General features: G+C 42.2%; 1 protein-coding gene across 1 annotated transcript in view; it reads left to right on the plus strand.

The window, feature by feature from the left end:
* Window positions 1–16531, plus strand: part of KIF26B (kinesin family member 26B) — a 521116-nt gene that overhangs the window by 296503 nt on the left and 208082 nt on the right. The window contains exon 5 of the mRNA XM_077283159.1: window positions 14755–14938. Coding sequence (XP_077139274.1) covers window positions 14755–14938 — 184 coding nt within the window. The remainder of the gene's footprint in view (window positions 1–14754; window positions 14939–16531) is intronic.

The following is a 16531-nucleotide window of genomic DNA, read 5'->3' on the forward strand; positions in this document are numbered from 1 at the left end:
TATGTAAGGGAGGGAGGGTGGGACAACAGCTTCCAGGGGGTAGGCTGGGGAGAAAGAGGAAGGTACTGACCCCAGGTACCTGAATTTAACCCTTGTGGGTGTGGCCGGATGCCCCTTCCTCTTTTTTCCCGTTGGTCAGCTGGGCGTCCCAATTAGTGCATCACCTGGGGGGAGTAGTAGGAAGGGGGAATTGGCACTGCACAGTTTCCTACTACCTTTCCCATAGGGGCTCCGCAGTCAGAGGCACGTTCCCTATGCGGTACCGTGCCTGCCATTATGTAAGGTAAAGGCTCTCACAGCAAGAGAATGATAGTACATAGAAAAAGCAAGTCAATTGTAAACTTGCTTATTTTCATATAGTATTGCTGTCTAATTTACTAAAGCAATCCCCTTTAAGCACTGTGTTAATGTGTGTTTGTTTTACCCTTATATATAGTCCTTCATGGGGCTATTTCTACAGTTATAATTAATAATAATATTTTTTATTTATATAACATATTCTGCAGCACTTTACATTATAGAGGGGACTTGTACAGACAATAGACATTACAGCATAACAATAAACACAGATCAAAACAGATACCAAGAGGAACGAGGGCCCTGCTCACAAGCTTACAATCTATGAGGAAAAGGGGAGACGCAAAAGGTGGATGAAAACAATTGCTTTCGTTATTCGGACCAGCCATGGTGTAAGGCTCGGGTGTTCATGTAAAGCTGCATGAACCAGTTATCAGCCTAAATATGTAACAGTACAGACACAGAGGGCTAATTAACTGCATGAAGTTTATGAAAACATGATGCGAGGAACCTGATTATGGTTTATGTTTTTTGAATGGGCCACACAGGGATAGGTTGGTTAATGCATTGAGGCGGTAGGCCAGTCTGAACACATGCGTTTTTAGGGCACGCATAAAACTGTGGGGATTGGGGATTGATCGTATTAACCTGGGTAGTGCATTCCAAAGAATTGGCGAAGCACGTGAAAAGTCTTGGAGATGGGAGTGGGAGGTTCTGATTATTGAAGATGCTAACCTCAGGCCATTAGCAAGGGTAGGGTGGTAGGCTGAGACCAGGGAGGAGATGTAGGGTGGTACCGGGAGGCTAACGGATCGGAGCAGAAGGGGTTAAATAGGCAGATAATCAGAACAAAGTCCAAGGACAGGCAGCAGATCAAATTTGCAAAACTTTCTACATTTCTGGGTTTTTTCAGTCAAGATGGGGTGCAGAGTGTACATTAATGAGAAAAAAATGAACTTCTTTGAATTTACGAAATGGCTGCAATGAATCAAAGAATGAAAAATTTAAAGGGGTCTGAATACTTTTCGTACCCACTGTTTCTTCACATAAACGTATTCTTGGTCCACGTGCACATTATTGCCAATTTGCTAGTTCACATGAGCAGTTTTTCACATGGAACCCGGGTCTGCATGGAAGAAATCTCAGAATGCACTTCTCTGGTCTGTCTTCCATGTAAATAGCAGCTCCTTCACCCATCTCCTGTGCTGACAGGCATACAAGGCTGCATACAAAGCCAGTCATGTCCTCAGTTTACGGACATGACTTCACCAATCGTTTGAATGCTCATTTAGCCTAAGACAACATCATTTCTAAATAAAGTGGCGCATATTGTAATAAGATCAAACATGATACACATAAGAAATTAGTTTAAGAAAATTATGCCATTGCTAAGTAGATTTCTGGCCTCTATGCAGGGGTTTTTGACCCATCATCATCTCCTGGAATCAGCTTCATTATTTCTATCATAGTATGCATAACATCTCACTCCCTAAACATTTGAGGTGACGTACAGCAGATTATGCATTTCATATGTATGTGTATACTCCCTTAAAAGCATTCAGAATATACATCAAAACTGTCAGGCAGCGTAATGTGGATTACATCAATGTTAATGTTTCAAAATAAATAATCGGCTTTGAAAAAGTCAAGATGATACAGATCATCCATTCCCTTATTTAAAATAAATGAACTCCCTCCGAGGCTGAGAACTGCATAAAATGGTGTTTATAGAAAATGTCCCCTTTGAAGATGTGAACATCAGAATACCAGTTCTTTTATGCATAATGGCTTGGAGGTGACATTAAACAGTACTAATGCTAAGTGATTGTCCTTGGTCTAATGTAAATATACAGGGGAGTACGTCATTATAAGGAAGTTATAGCTGCAAGACTGGTCTGCATTTAATTTTGCAAGGTTTCATCGATTCCCATAATCTTAACCTACAGTTCTAGCTTTTTATATGTTAGGTTGTATTTCTCTGAAGATTAGTGATGGGTGAACCCCTGGATGTTCGGGTCCGGCAGGTTCTGCCGAACGGTTAAAAAAAAGTTCGGGTACCAGAACAGTACCCGGATCCATTCTGATGAATGATGGGCCGGAACACACGTTGCCATCTGCATGACAGTGCGACAAACACTGCCTCTGTGATCTAAGATCATTACCGCCGGTCATAGAGCTGCGGTTCCCACGACAGCGTGAGCCAGCAGCTGTGACCGGAGGTAAAAGTGACTAGTGATGTTACCACAGGTTGCTGAGGCTGCGTCCCAACTCAGTGTGAGCTGTGCCAATGAACTGTGGTGAGCTCAGTAAGATCACTGCTAGCACCGTGAGAAAAAGTCTCACAATGCAGCCCTAAGCTGCAATCATACTGGAGAAGACTATTGTATTTCCTTTCCATTATGCACCACTAGCTGTAGGTACTGTGGGCATGTGACCACAAGTATCTGATTTGCTTACATGCAGTCACGTGCCAACTAGCCTTGCTTAATGCAAGTGTATTGAGCAGTGTATTGAGCAAGGCCGGACGCAGTTTAGTAGGAATGTGGCTGGAAGTATGCAAATCGCATATGAGTAGTGCGCACGATGTGACCATTCACGTTACAAAGAGTGCAGACTTGTAACCTAAGACCAGACAACCTCTCTAATTAACATGCTTTTACTACCTTAGTTTGACTTAACTGTCTGACTACTGTCAGTAAACTCTTGGTGCCTTTATTGAATTGTTTCCATTGCTCAACAACTTTTTCTTCCCTTGTTTTATTGTGTCACCCAGGGCTGCCACCAGGAGTTTCAGGGCCCCGTACTGGCAACATTTTTGGGCCCTCTTGAGACTGTGCCCAGACTCCACCCCAGCTCAGCCTCCACCGCGTGAACCTTGCACTGGCCTACTGCCCACTCTTGGAAAAACTCCACTTCTGCACCATGTCCTCACCAATCACACATTAACAGTTCCCATCGAACACCAGATCCCATATATAGCCATCAACTTTTGTTTTGGCCAAAAGATTTTTTAACCCTAGCACCATGACAAGGTAGACCCCTTTTGGCCGTACCCTACTCTAACCTATTAAACATTTGCTAAAATACCCAATACTCTTTTTAGGTATATTTTGATTCATTTTTCTTTAAGGCAATGTGTTACATACATTTTTTTTAAATGACCAATAATACAACATACAAAGGACAAATACCATTACACAATGGCCAGACCACATATGACCACCACATAGTGACCATACAATACCACATACAAGTACCAAATACTGTCACACCATGACCAGACTACATATTACCACCAGGAGAAAGAAGAAACCACCGAAAAAAGGTCCAATGATTTAGATATGAGAATTATTTATTGGTATACAACAAGAGGTAAGGTGGGGAAAATACCAGAAAGAAAGGGCCACACCACAAGGGACAAAAAGGATTGCAAAATAAAATAAAACAGTGAGCAGTAAAATTGATGTTGAACACAAGTGAAGGGAAAAAAGGGCCATGTGCTAGATTATAATAAAACAGTCAAATGGAGATATGCAATCAGAAATGGTGATATTGTACAGATATGAGAGTTTGAAATAGAGGAATAAATGTGCATGTGCAAAGGTTGATAAGAGGCAGAAATGACCGCAGCTGCCTATAGTATTTGTCAAGTGACAATAAATAAATATAAATATACAGCTGGAAATAATAAGTTAAAGTCCTCTGGTAATTACCTGATACAAGTGCTGCTTGTCCCTAGGATGCGCCCACCTGCCTCTTGCCAACCTTTGAAGCCCCTAAGTTGTCTCACTCACTATGAAACCCTTTTCATGACCCCTGTGAAGTATTATGCCCCACAAAATATGATCCCACACAGTATGATGTCCTCCATAGCCATCCCATACACGATTATGGTCACTACAGTCACCAACATAGTATAATGTACCCCATAAACCTCCATGCAGTGCACTGCAGCCACCCCACACAGTATGAAGTCCACCACAACCACCCTACACAGTAAGGGTATGTGTCCAAGTTCAGGATTGCATCAGGATTTGGTCAGGATTTTTCATCAGTATTTGTAAGCCAAAACCAGGAGTGGGTGATAAATGCAAAAGTGGTGCATATGTTTCTGTTATACTTTTCCTCTAATTGGTCCAGTCCTGGTTTTGGCTTACAAATACTGATGAAAAATCCTGACCAAATCCTGATGCAATCCTGAACGTGGACACATACCCTAAGATGGTTCATACAGCCATCCTACACAGTATGATAGATCCCCTTTACACTATGAAGATCCCCATAGCCCAAATACTGTATGACAGACCCTATATAGTATTATGGTCCACCTCACAGCCCCCTATATAGTATGATGATCCTTCCATCAAACCCTTATATAGTACAATGGTCTCCCCACAACCCCATATAGTATGATGGTCCACCCCACAGTTCATCATATATTATGATGGTACACCTCACAGCTCTTATACAGTATGATGGTACCCCCCAACAGCCTCCCATATACAATGATAGTTCATATCATGACTCCCACCTCACAATCCCCCATATAGTATGATGGTACCCCCAAACAGCCACCTATGTAGTATGATGGCCCCCATCAGTACTCTATATATTATGGTGGTTCACCCCACAGCCCCTTATATACTATGATGGTCCAACTGACAATGCCCTATATAGTGTGATGGAACGCTAGAGCAACCAAAAGAAAAAAAATCCCTATACTCACCTAATCGAGATTCCTCATCCTCTGCAGCATCTGTCTCCCCTTCTATCCATTCTCACAGTGGATGCTGGTGGCACGATGCAGTGATGTCATTTCACTGCCAACGTTCCTTGCTTAGTGCTGGACTCCAGCAGGCCGCAGGCAGAAGCCTCTTGGGGTAAGTGACGGAGAAAACTTTGTGCTCCACCACAACTGTTAACAGAATGGGCATCTTGAGGACACTGATTCGGTTAACAGCATAGCAGACAAGGCAGCCCACAACCAGACAGGCCCTTCTGGCATTCGCCAGAATTGCCAGATGGCCAGTCTGGCCCTGTGCCCCCCATATGTCTCCATCCTTCCCCATATATGTCCTCTCATCCTGTCTCCATCCTTCCCGCATATATGTCCTCTCATCCTGGCCCCATATCTCTCCATCCTTCCATCAAATATGTCCTCTCATCCTGGCCCCATGTGTCTCCATCCTGCCCCCCGTATGTCTCCATTCTGTGCCAGGCCACATATGTCTCCATCCTGCCCCCCATATGTTCTCCCATCCTGCCCACCTTATGTCTTAATCCTGCCTCCCTATGTGTTTCCATTGTGCCCCCCATATGTTTCCATCGTGCCCCCATATGTTTCCATCATGCCCCCCATATGTCTCCATCCTGCCCCTCATAGGTACTCTCATCCTGCCCCCCATATGCCTTCATCCTGCCCCCCATATGTCTCCATCTTACCTCTCTCATATGTCTACCCATAATGCAGATTTCAGTATGCGTGGTCTAGCGGCGTCCTCTTCTTCAACCGTCATACGCCGGTGACACGCAACCCGACGTCAGTTGCCAACCTCTGATTGGCTGGCGGCTCCTAGTGCAGTGCAGGAAGCGGGTCCTGCACAGCAATAGATTGCAACTGAACATTTGTCCAGGGATGCACGTTCCTGTGATGCAGTTACTGAGCAAATGGCCGAATCCTGACTCTGGGGCCCGACAAGAAGGGGGCCCCGACCGGGCCCTCTTCCTCACCAGGCCTCTTACACCATTAAGAGCAGTAATGCCCTGATGGTGTCCCTGGTGTCATTTGTACCATACTGTGGCACTGTACAAAAGTCTTCATTACTCATTATTAGGCATCAACTGCATATTAAGTGCAACAGCATGGTGCTGGAACATGTAGCTTTTGATCATAAAGAATAATACCTTCTTCAGTAACTTGACATTTTTTATGTATTCCTAGCCAAATTAGCTCTTTCGTCTTTCTTCCTTCAGCATCTGCTTTTGGAGACATTTAAGAGATCCAGGTTTGATATTTGCAGATATCCATCCATAGTCATTCATGTATGCCGGTATGTAGTTTATTTGTGGATTTTGAGATTCTTGTCCAAATCTTTCATGTGAGTTGCTGGGAGATGTAGTATTGGGCTTATCATTTCTATTTTCTATAGCAATTTTGGCTATAAAATTGTCATAGCCTATGCAGTAATAAGAATCTTCACCATGAATATGCATGTGTAAGGAAGGGATTGATAAAAGTCACATTCACCAACTTACATAAATCATATTTTCATCATACAGTAGATTTAAAGAGTTATTGGCAAAGCCAGAAAATTTCTCAGCTCTTCTACAATTGTGGTAGGAAATAGAAAGCTCGCTGTTTTTCTCCTGCATACACTACATCAAATGATGTGACAGTTAATATATTTGATCGTGATGCAAATACAAAGTGCAGACATTCTTCAAAATAATCTTCTTGGACACATTTATGGAAGATTTATTACATCTACGTACCTAGATGCATCATTTTCACTCATGCACATATCTGCACCAGATCCTTTGATATGTGTATCTTCCATTCCTCCTCAGATCAGTGAAGATAGATAGTTATATAACAGATTAAGAAGTTTTTCTAGATTACAGATAAAATTCATCTAAGAAGTAAAAGAAAGATTATATAGAGAGTAAAGCTTTATGCAGACGTCAGTGTTTTTTAAGTACAAGAAAAAACAACCAAATTTCATCAGTGATTTTCATCAGAGTTTTATCAGATTGTCATCAGAATTTTTTCAGAGCTTTTTTAGTTTTTTTTTCACAGATTAAAAAAAAAAAGTTTCCCCACCTCCTTCTATTAGTCAGTGAAAAACCGACAGCACAGGGCTGGCATTCGAGTGCTGGCTGATTTTTTCACGGACCCATAGACTGTCATTGCAGAGTTTGATTCGACACAGGGATCAATATCGGACATGTCTCTGATTTTGCACGAACTATTCACTGTGAAAAACAGATAGCTCTTGTACGTGAATAATTACATTACACTGTTCTGGAATGGCCATCCCAGTCCCCAGACCTGAATATCATTGAACATCTGTGGGATCATTTGAAGAGGGCTGTCCATGCTCGACGACCATCAAACTTAACTGAACTGGAATTGTTTTGTAAAGAGGAATGGTTAAAAATACCTTCATCCAGGATCCAGGAACTCATTAAAAGCTACAGGAAGCGACTAGAGGCTGTTATTTTTGCAAAAGGAGGATCTAAATATTAATGTCACTTTTCTGGTGAGGTGCCCATACTTATGCACCTGTCAAATTTTGTTTGAATGGAGATTGCACATTTTCTGTTAGTACAATAAACCTCATTTCAAGGCAGAAACATGACTGTGTCCAACAGTTATTAGATATATGAAACTGAAATAGCTGTTGCAAAAAAAAAAACAACAATTTTTATAAAACATTAAGCTTAAGATTAATAGGGGTGCCCAAACTTTTTCATATAACTGTATATTTAATGAAAAAAGACATATGGAAGAGGAGATCTCCTGAGTCCTGAATCCAGAGTTAGGCCGGGGTCACAATTGTGAGTGCAATGCGAGAAATTTGCACGAGTCTCTCGCATCAATACCTGGCACTGCCGCCGACACTCGGGACCGGAGTGTGTGGCTGCATGTATTTCTATGCAGCCGCACACTCTGGTCCTGCTGCCGGGTATTGATGCGAGAGACTCGTGCGAGTTTCTCACATTGAACTCACAGGTGTGACCCGCCCTTAAGGTGATATCTGGAATTTTATTTTGTTTTTTTTGTGATGGGGCTAAGAACTTACTGGGAGATAGTTACAGAACAGTCATGCATGCCTCCTGCCGGTGATTCTTATGCTTCCAGCTTCTTTTCTTCCTCGCTGCTCTTTTGGCGGGGAATCACTAACTACAAGGAGCAGTCTGTCTATTAGCATGATTTTGGTAGTGACATCCGGTCGGTCGACAGAGCAGACTGGAAGAAAAAGAGCTACTATTCTCTTGTTGCTAGGGCAACTGAAGCTAGAGAATGGCAATCTGAGCCAGGAGAGATGCCGCAAGGCAAAGCGGGCAACAGGGCTGCTTTTGGATAAAGTGGGGCCCTGGGCAAAAGTTTAAAGTGCGGCCCCAAATGCTTACATATTGCACCATCACACAGAAACATTTCTGTTGTATTGACAAGCACTAAATTCAGGCCGCTAAACCAGCGTGATCGACAATATTGAAGTTGTTTGACGCTTGTTTCCCGGCCACTTTAGGGTAGGTGCACACGTTCAGTAATTGGCAGCGCTTTTGACGCAGCACATGTCCGCTGCATCCAAAGTGCAGATGAATCCGCATGTGTTCACTGAATCGTGCAGAATCACCGCATCCAGTACATTGTACTGGTGAAATATAACTTACTTCAAAAATGGAGACCTGGACCCCAACCTGCCACCCCAACGTGCGTTTCGCTACTCTTCTTCCTCCCTCCAGGCTGGGGTCCAGGTCTCCATTTTTTAAGTAAGTTATATTTCGGCACATGTCATACAGTATAGGCTTATAGCCCTTTGTATACTATTTGGTACTTCCCACACAGCGGGGTTATATACCCTCACTCTGCACTGGCAGATTATATCCTGTTTGCTGTAACCAGCATTCAGGGAAATTGTCCTTATATATTTTTTATTTTTACATGTGCCGTTAGTTATTTTATATTCCTTTCTTCATAAAGGGCCAGACACTATTTTGGTTTTCTATTATGCACAGCAATTTTGCACAAACTATTTATATAATTATATTGAACCTTTTTGTGTCTTTGATATCTATGTCTACAAAATATTTTACTAAAATTTATAATAATTGATTGTATAAATTGATTGTGTAGATTGATACTTACAACATACCTGTTTTTTTCCCCTTGAACCTGCTTGGTGTGTGGTACTCTACCCTTATGCAAATGTAAATGAATTATTGTTGATATATAATAAAATATTGTCATTTTGAAAGTACTCTTTACCTCATTGTTTGATATACAATAGGGGATATGGTGTTATAGTGTATTGGAGTCAAAAAATATATTCAATCTTGAGATTTCATAGTGTCTAACCCCTCAGAGTATAATGTAGCTCCCCCCAGAGTATAATGTAGCTCCACACACAGTATAAAGCAGACCTCCACAAATACACACACAGTATAATGCAGCCCCACACACACACAGTATAGTGCAGTCCCCCACACAGTATAGTGCAGCCCCCCACACACAGTATAATGCAGCCCCCCACACACAGTATAATGCAGCCCTCCACACACAGTATAATGCAGGCCCCCACACACAGTATAAAGGAGCCCCCCCACACAGTATAGTGCAGCCCCCCACACACACAGTATAGTGCAGCAGACACACCCAAAACACTGCATAGTGCAGTCCCCTCACACACAGTATAGTGCAGCAGACACACAGTATAATGCAGCCCCACACACACACACTATCGTGCAGCCTCCACACAGTATAATGCAGCCCCCACACACAGTATAGTGCAGCCCCACACACAGTATAGTGCAGCCCCCACACACAGTATAGTGCAGCCCCCACACACAGTATAATGCAGCCCTCAACACACACAGTATAGTGCAGCAGACACACACAAAGCACAGTATAGTGCAGTCCCCTCACACACAGTTTAGTGCAGCAGACACACAGTATAATGCAGCCCCACACACACACTATCATGCAGCCTCCACACACAGTATAATGCAGCCCCCACATACACAGTATAGTGCAGCCCCCCACACACAGTATAGTGCAGCAGACACACACAACACAGTATAGTACAGTCCCCCCACACACAGTATAGTATAGCAGACACATGCACACATACACACAATACTTCTCTTCCTTGTTCCCCCGCTGCTCTGGCTTCTGCTGAGCATCTCAGCGTCTCATCAGCTCATTTGGTGGCATACCCTAAGTCAGAGGCAGAGGGAGAGTGATGGGAGATGGAGCGTCACATGACACACTCTCCTCCATCAGTGCTTTGAACTGTATTGGCATCTATGATGCTGATAAGTTAAATGCGCGATGAGGGGGGGGCAAAAGTGCTGGGCGCTTCTTACTCAGGAGCCCCATAGAGGAGCGGGGGCCCTAGGCAGCTGCCTGGTCTGGCTGCCCCTAATGCTGACCCTGGCTAGCAACTACCTGCTGGTAAGTTCTTTGCCCCATTGCAAAAGAAACCCAAAGTCCCGAATAAACCCTTTAAGATCACTTCATGTCTTATGAATGGTGGTGGGACTTTAGATATGTTCATACTTTGAATGTATTTTGTGTTCAGTACGTGTGCATTCAAAAATTCATGTAAATTAAATAAGTTAATTCAATATAGTCAATGTAAACGCACTCCATACCTCTTTCCAGCAGTGTGTTTAATCTCATTGTACTTATAGCATCTGTAATTATTTGTTCTCATTAGTGCAAATGTAGAAATTACATTTCGTAATTTCATGAAATATGCATGACAGCACTTTAAAATCCCACAGAAAGACGTTTATCAGGGTGCCAAATGTTTCCAGAGACTTTCTAAACGGCAAATCCCTGTATGCTGTGATGAAAGCACCGTTATGCGGGTACGGCATAGGACCCCTCAGTTTGTTTGCCTGTTGACAATCAGGTTTCGGCTGTTTGCTTACTGCTGCTGCGCTTGTAACTAAGCAGCCTGGCCGCTAATGGGCAAAAGCTTAGCTCAGATTTGATTAAAGTTACTTAGAAAAACATGTACCTGCTTTTTATGGAGCAGTGGACTAATGATAACAGCATGAATTCATTTCACTGGAGGGTTCTAAGTGAATTTCACCAATAAATATGTCTTTGCCATGCAAGAAATCTAGTAATCATTAGGCATTTGTATGTTTCGGCTCTTTTGTCAGTCAATAAGCAGCTTTTTAATCACGTGGAGTCCAGATATGATGACTCCTGTGACCATAGGTCTCAAAGGAGAAAGGATTACATTTGATGAATTTTCAGTATTGGGCCATAGTTAATCTATTGTGATTACCAATTCCTGCAGAAGTCGCATTCTTAATCTTTAACCCCTTCACGGCTGGGTTCTTATTCCAATGGTTCCTTTTTTTCCTCTTCTTTTTACCAGTACCATAACTTTATTTATTATTCCATCGACGTGGCCGTATGAGGGCTTGTTGTTCGCGGGACGGGCTCTAGTCTTGAATCATAACATTATTATAGCCATACATTGGACTAGAAAACTTCCACCATTGTTTTGTGGGTTTTATATTTATGACATTTATTGTGCAGTAAATATGACCTGGGATTATGACTCCCCAGGTCAGTATGATTATGGCCATACCAAACCTTTAGTTTTTTTTATTTAAGTGGTGAAATAAAATTTGAGAATTTGTAAGATTTTTTTTTATTGAGTCACCATTTGCCAAGACTCTCCTAGCGTTTTCATTTTTACATCGATAAAGCTGTATAAGGACTTGTTTTTATGAGTTAAGCTAACGGTTTTATTGGTAAAATTTTGGGGTACATGTGACATTTTCTCTTCTTCTTGCACTTTTTAATGGAGTTGCGGCAATAGAAAAACAACAGTTCTGATATTTAGATTTTTTTTCTCTTTACAGCATTTACCATAGAGGTTAGTTAGTTTTGTATCTTGATACTTTAATAGATGCAGCAATACCAAATATGTTTATTATCTTCTTATTTCTAATAAGAATAAAGGGGGTTAGAGTTTTCTTTTTTTTAATTTTACTTTATTTTTAGTTCTTTGACTTTAGACTGTAATCACCTTTTCTATAAACTACAACATACTTCCCAACTTTTACAGAGGAACAAGACGTACAAGCTATGCAGCAAAACTTTTTCATTTTATGTAAGCTTCACTATATGAGGTCTTGCTTTTTTGTGGCTGTAATGCCATGTTTACTTTTCTTCCTTTTTGGCCTCTTAAGGGTATGTGCACACTTTGCGGATTCTTCTGCGGATTTTTCCGCTGCGGTTTTGGAAAATCCACAGTGCAAAACCGCTGCGGTTTTCACTGCGGATTTTCCTGCGGTTTCTTCTGCGGATTCCTCTGCGGGTTTTCAACAGCACTTTCCTATTGGTGCATGTTGAAAACCGCTGCGGAATCCGCAGAAAGAAGTGACATGCTCCTTCTTTTTTTCCGCAGCAATTCCGCGTGGCTTTTTCCGCAAATTTCCGCATCGTGGGCACAGCGGTTTTTGTTTTCCATAGGGTAACAGTGTACTGTACCCTGCATGGAAAACTGCTGCGGATCCGCAGCGTCAAATCCGCTGCGGATCCGCAGCAAAAACCGCAAAGTGTGAACGAGCCCTTATAGGTTACAATATTCTATGTGACAGTTTCCCTTTAAAACTGGGAATTAATGGACATGAATGTATCTTAAGAAGTTGTTGAATTTTTCAGTATGTATGACTAAGGGTATGTTTCCACGTTCAGGAAACGCTGCGTGTTTGACGCTGTGCAGAGCCGCAGCGCCAAACACGCAGCGTCCAGATGTTACAGCATAGTGGAGGGGATTTTATCAAATCCCGTCTCCACTATGCGTGGTAACACGCATCCGTCGGCCCTGCGATTCCGGACATGCGGCGCGTCTTTTAAGATCGCAGCATGTCCGTTTACCTTGCGGCGACGCTGCGCCACCGCAAGGTAAGACACAGGGCCCTATGTGTGGGGTGCGATGATGCCGGATGTGTGCAATGAACACATCTGGCATCATCGCGTCACAGAAGGGGGCGGAGCGGGTTTGCCGCTCCGTCCAAACCGCCGGCCATCCTGAAGGTGGACACATACCCTAAGAATGGAAAACTCTTTTAAGCTGCAGATTGGAAGGTTTACCTATTGGAAACTCCCTTTTTAGAAGCAAATAATGGGCTATTATTTAACACATCTATTTCTATGTTAAAGGGATTTTCCACCTCTGATTTTTTTTTACAGAAATAGCCCATAAATGTAAAAAATTATATATTTATAAAATACCATTACAGATCCCCGCAGCTCCATTTTAAATGCTACCTGAGTTTCCCGCCAGTCCCTGTGCTTTCGCATAATGGACATGTAAACACTGCAGACAATCACTGATCACAGTGTTGGTTATCACTGTGGACTGTGATTGGCTGCAGCCATGACATGTCAATACAGTTGGAACAGTATGTACAGAGTAGTCGGTTTCTAAGCTGAGTGCATTTATTCAGTTGTAGGTGGATGTTTGTATAATGGAAAATAAATCTAATATTTCCTGTTGCATACGATAACAGTACTTCTTTATCTCTCTTTATATAGCGCTAACATATTCCGCAGCACTTTACAGTTTACACACATTATCCTCACTGTCCCCGATGGGGCTCACAATCTAGGTTCCCTATCAGTATGTCTTTGGAATGTGGGAGGAAACCGGAGAACCCAGAGGAAACCCACGCAAACACGGGGAGAACATACAAACTCCTTGCAGATGTTGTCCTTGATGGGATTTGAACCCGGGACTCCAGTGCTGCAAGACTGCAGTGCTAATCACTGAGCCACTGTACACAGTGGCATACATTTCCTATGACCTGTGGACGTTTTTAGTCCATAAACTACTGTAAAGTATAAAATAAAATCCTTTCACATTGCTTTTGAGTGCTTTAGTTGAAATTAATCATTTTTCCTTACCTGGGAAGTACTGTATTGTTTGTGATTGCTGCTGGGTACCTGACTTGAATAGATCATGTATACACAATGATAGAGACTTGCTATAAATTTCATTAAGTACAGTCATAGATATGTTTTAAATGCCATGTGAAAGGTAAATTCTGTTGAGAAATGACCACATGCCTATGGGTTTTTTAAGTAAAACTGGTGTATGATTGATTCAGTTTCTTCATTGCTTCTGCCTGTTCACCTAAATGTCAAATGTGGACATTCCAGTTTAAGAAACATTTTATCACAAAGCCAGTTACCGGCCAAAGGGTAACTTGTGTTACTCAATCTGAGCACATTGAAGCCATCTGAATATATCACATTATGAAGCCCACTGCAAGCCGAAGCTTAGCATTTTATTTCCATCGTACTTAGGCTTTTATTTCCATGATAGCACTGTATAGTTCTGATTTTGTCAGCTAATTTTCTATGACGATATCTATCATAAGTAATCATAAATGATCAATTGCATTGACTTACTGTACAATTACCCATAATAATGGCCATAAACTTTAGATTTCCATCAACAGATTGGTGGAATTTTGGTGGAATTTGTCGACAATCTATTGTCTCTACTGTCTGACATACAGTGATCATACATGTTAATGGAAAGGTTGGGGCTAATAGCTATTAACAGTGATCTTATGTCTATCGTCTGCTAATCTATATTTTACCATTAACTCATCCTTGAGCATGATGACTGATTTTATAGATTGTTGCGTTTATAAATTGATTGATTCACTTAAGACTTTTTGTTGTGACTATTTCAGGGCCGCTCAAAAGTTAAATCTATCATCCAAAAAGAAGAAGCAGAGAACAACACCTTCCTTAGTGTCAGAGCCCCCACTTTTCTCAACCAGCTTCTGTGGGATTCTGCAGACTTCTCCTCCACCTGCACCACCATGTTTACTGAGGGCAGTCAACAAAGTGAAAGATACTCCTGGATTGGGGAAGGTAAGAAACAGTTTATCTTACACCTTTAGCTCTAATATGTACTGTAAACACCTTTAGCTCTAATATGTACTGTAATTATAATTGAAGGTACCAGAATTTGTCTTAAATTTTCACTTTTTGAACTTAAAGATACTGTATTTTCCATTTATAAAAATGAACAACCTATGCAGAATATGTTTTTAGGCTACGTTCACATTTGCGTTCGGCGCCGCAGCGTCGGGCGCTGCAGCGTCGCCGCATGCGTCATGCACCCCTATATTTAACATGGGGGCGCATGGACATGCGTTGCATTTGCGTTTTGTGACGCATGCGTCGCTGTGGTGCATGCGTCAGGGCGCAGAGAACGCAGCAAGTTGCAGTTTTTTCTGCGCCCAAAACCATGCAAAAGTGGACGCATGTGTCAAAAAACGCTGCGATGTGCATGCGTTCACATTTGCGTAGTGCGTTGCGTCGCCGACGCTGCGGCGCACAACGCAAATGTGAACGTAGCCTTACTGCTATGATCCCCAAAGCCAAGAAGACAAAATCTGCTTACTAGAGAGTGTAGGAGAAAGATAGAAATGTCCTACTAAATATAAGCTTACTCAAGCTGGCTTGCTACTAAGCTGCTGTGGTGTTAAAACATTTCTTCCTAGACGTGAGTTCCTATAAAATGCAAAACATAGGAATACTCGCCAGTTGTTACCGCCATGAAGCCAGTACAGGCCACTTCTGGGAATCCCAGAATGTTAGAGTTGGAAGGGACCTCAAGGGTCATCGTGTCCAACCCCTGCTCAATGCAGGATTCACTAAACCATCTCAGACCAATGTCTGAGTGGCTGCAGTGGATAGATGACTGAAATGGCTTTGTGCCAGACAAGTGTCAGATGATGCCAGTCACCTTACTGATGCAGCCAATCACAGGTTTCAGAAAGTCTTTTAACATCCATGCGGCACAGTCATTGCTTTCAGAGCCAATAACGACTATCACTGGATTTAGGGATTTAGGCAGGTGAATATGCATTTGTTTTTTATTTTATAACAACCCATGCCTACAAAAAATAAAATAACACCAGAAATGCACACTGGGGCTCCCATTCATATTAAAAAAAACCCTGCGAAGACCAGCTGATTTCAGTGTGACTGATTGACCATCCTATTCGTATAGGGGCCTCTAGACTCTTCCCTAACAGAAGATGTTTGGAGAAAGAAGTACAAGGCATATTAACTTTAAACACCCGATCCTTTTTGTTTCCCAAGAAATAAGCCCCTGGAGGTCTCTGGCAGTGGCTTTCTACTTTCTCCTTATGCAGAACACCAGCATGTTCTGTACTCTAAGCATATAGGAGTAAAAACGGGGTCAGGAAAGATAGCTTTAATTGGGCCATCAGCTGCCAAAGTGTAAGGGCACTTTCATTGATAGGGGATACTGGACATGACCCTGTTTGGATCATCTAGCGATAAATGGGTTCCATACAAACAAAATAGTTAATATACAATAATCCATAATAATAACTTTAAAGTCAACAAAGTTGGTGAGGGTCTTCAGAGGGGTTTTCCTCTCTGACTTAAAGAGGTGGTTATCAAAAGAGAAAAGTCCTCAATGATTGCTAT

This window comes from Ranitomeya variabilis, chromosome 2 (assembly GCF_051348905.1).
Source record: "Ranitomeya variabilis isolate aRanVar5 chromosome 2, aRanVar5.hap1, whole genome shotgun sequence".
In the NCBI taxonomy this organism is placed as follows: Eukaryota; Metazoa; Chordata; class Amphibia; order Anura; family Dendrobatidae; genus Ranitomeya; species Ranitomeya variabilis.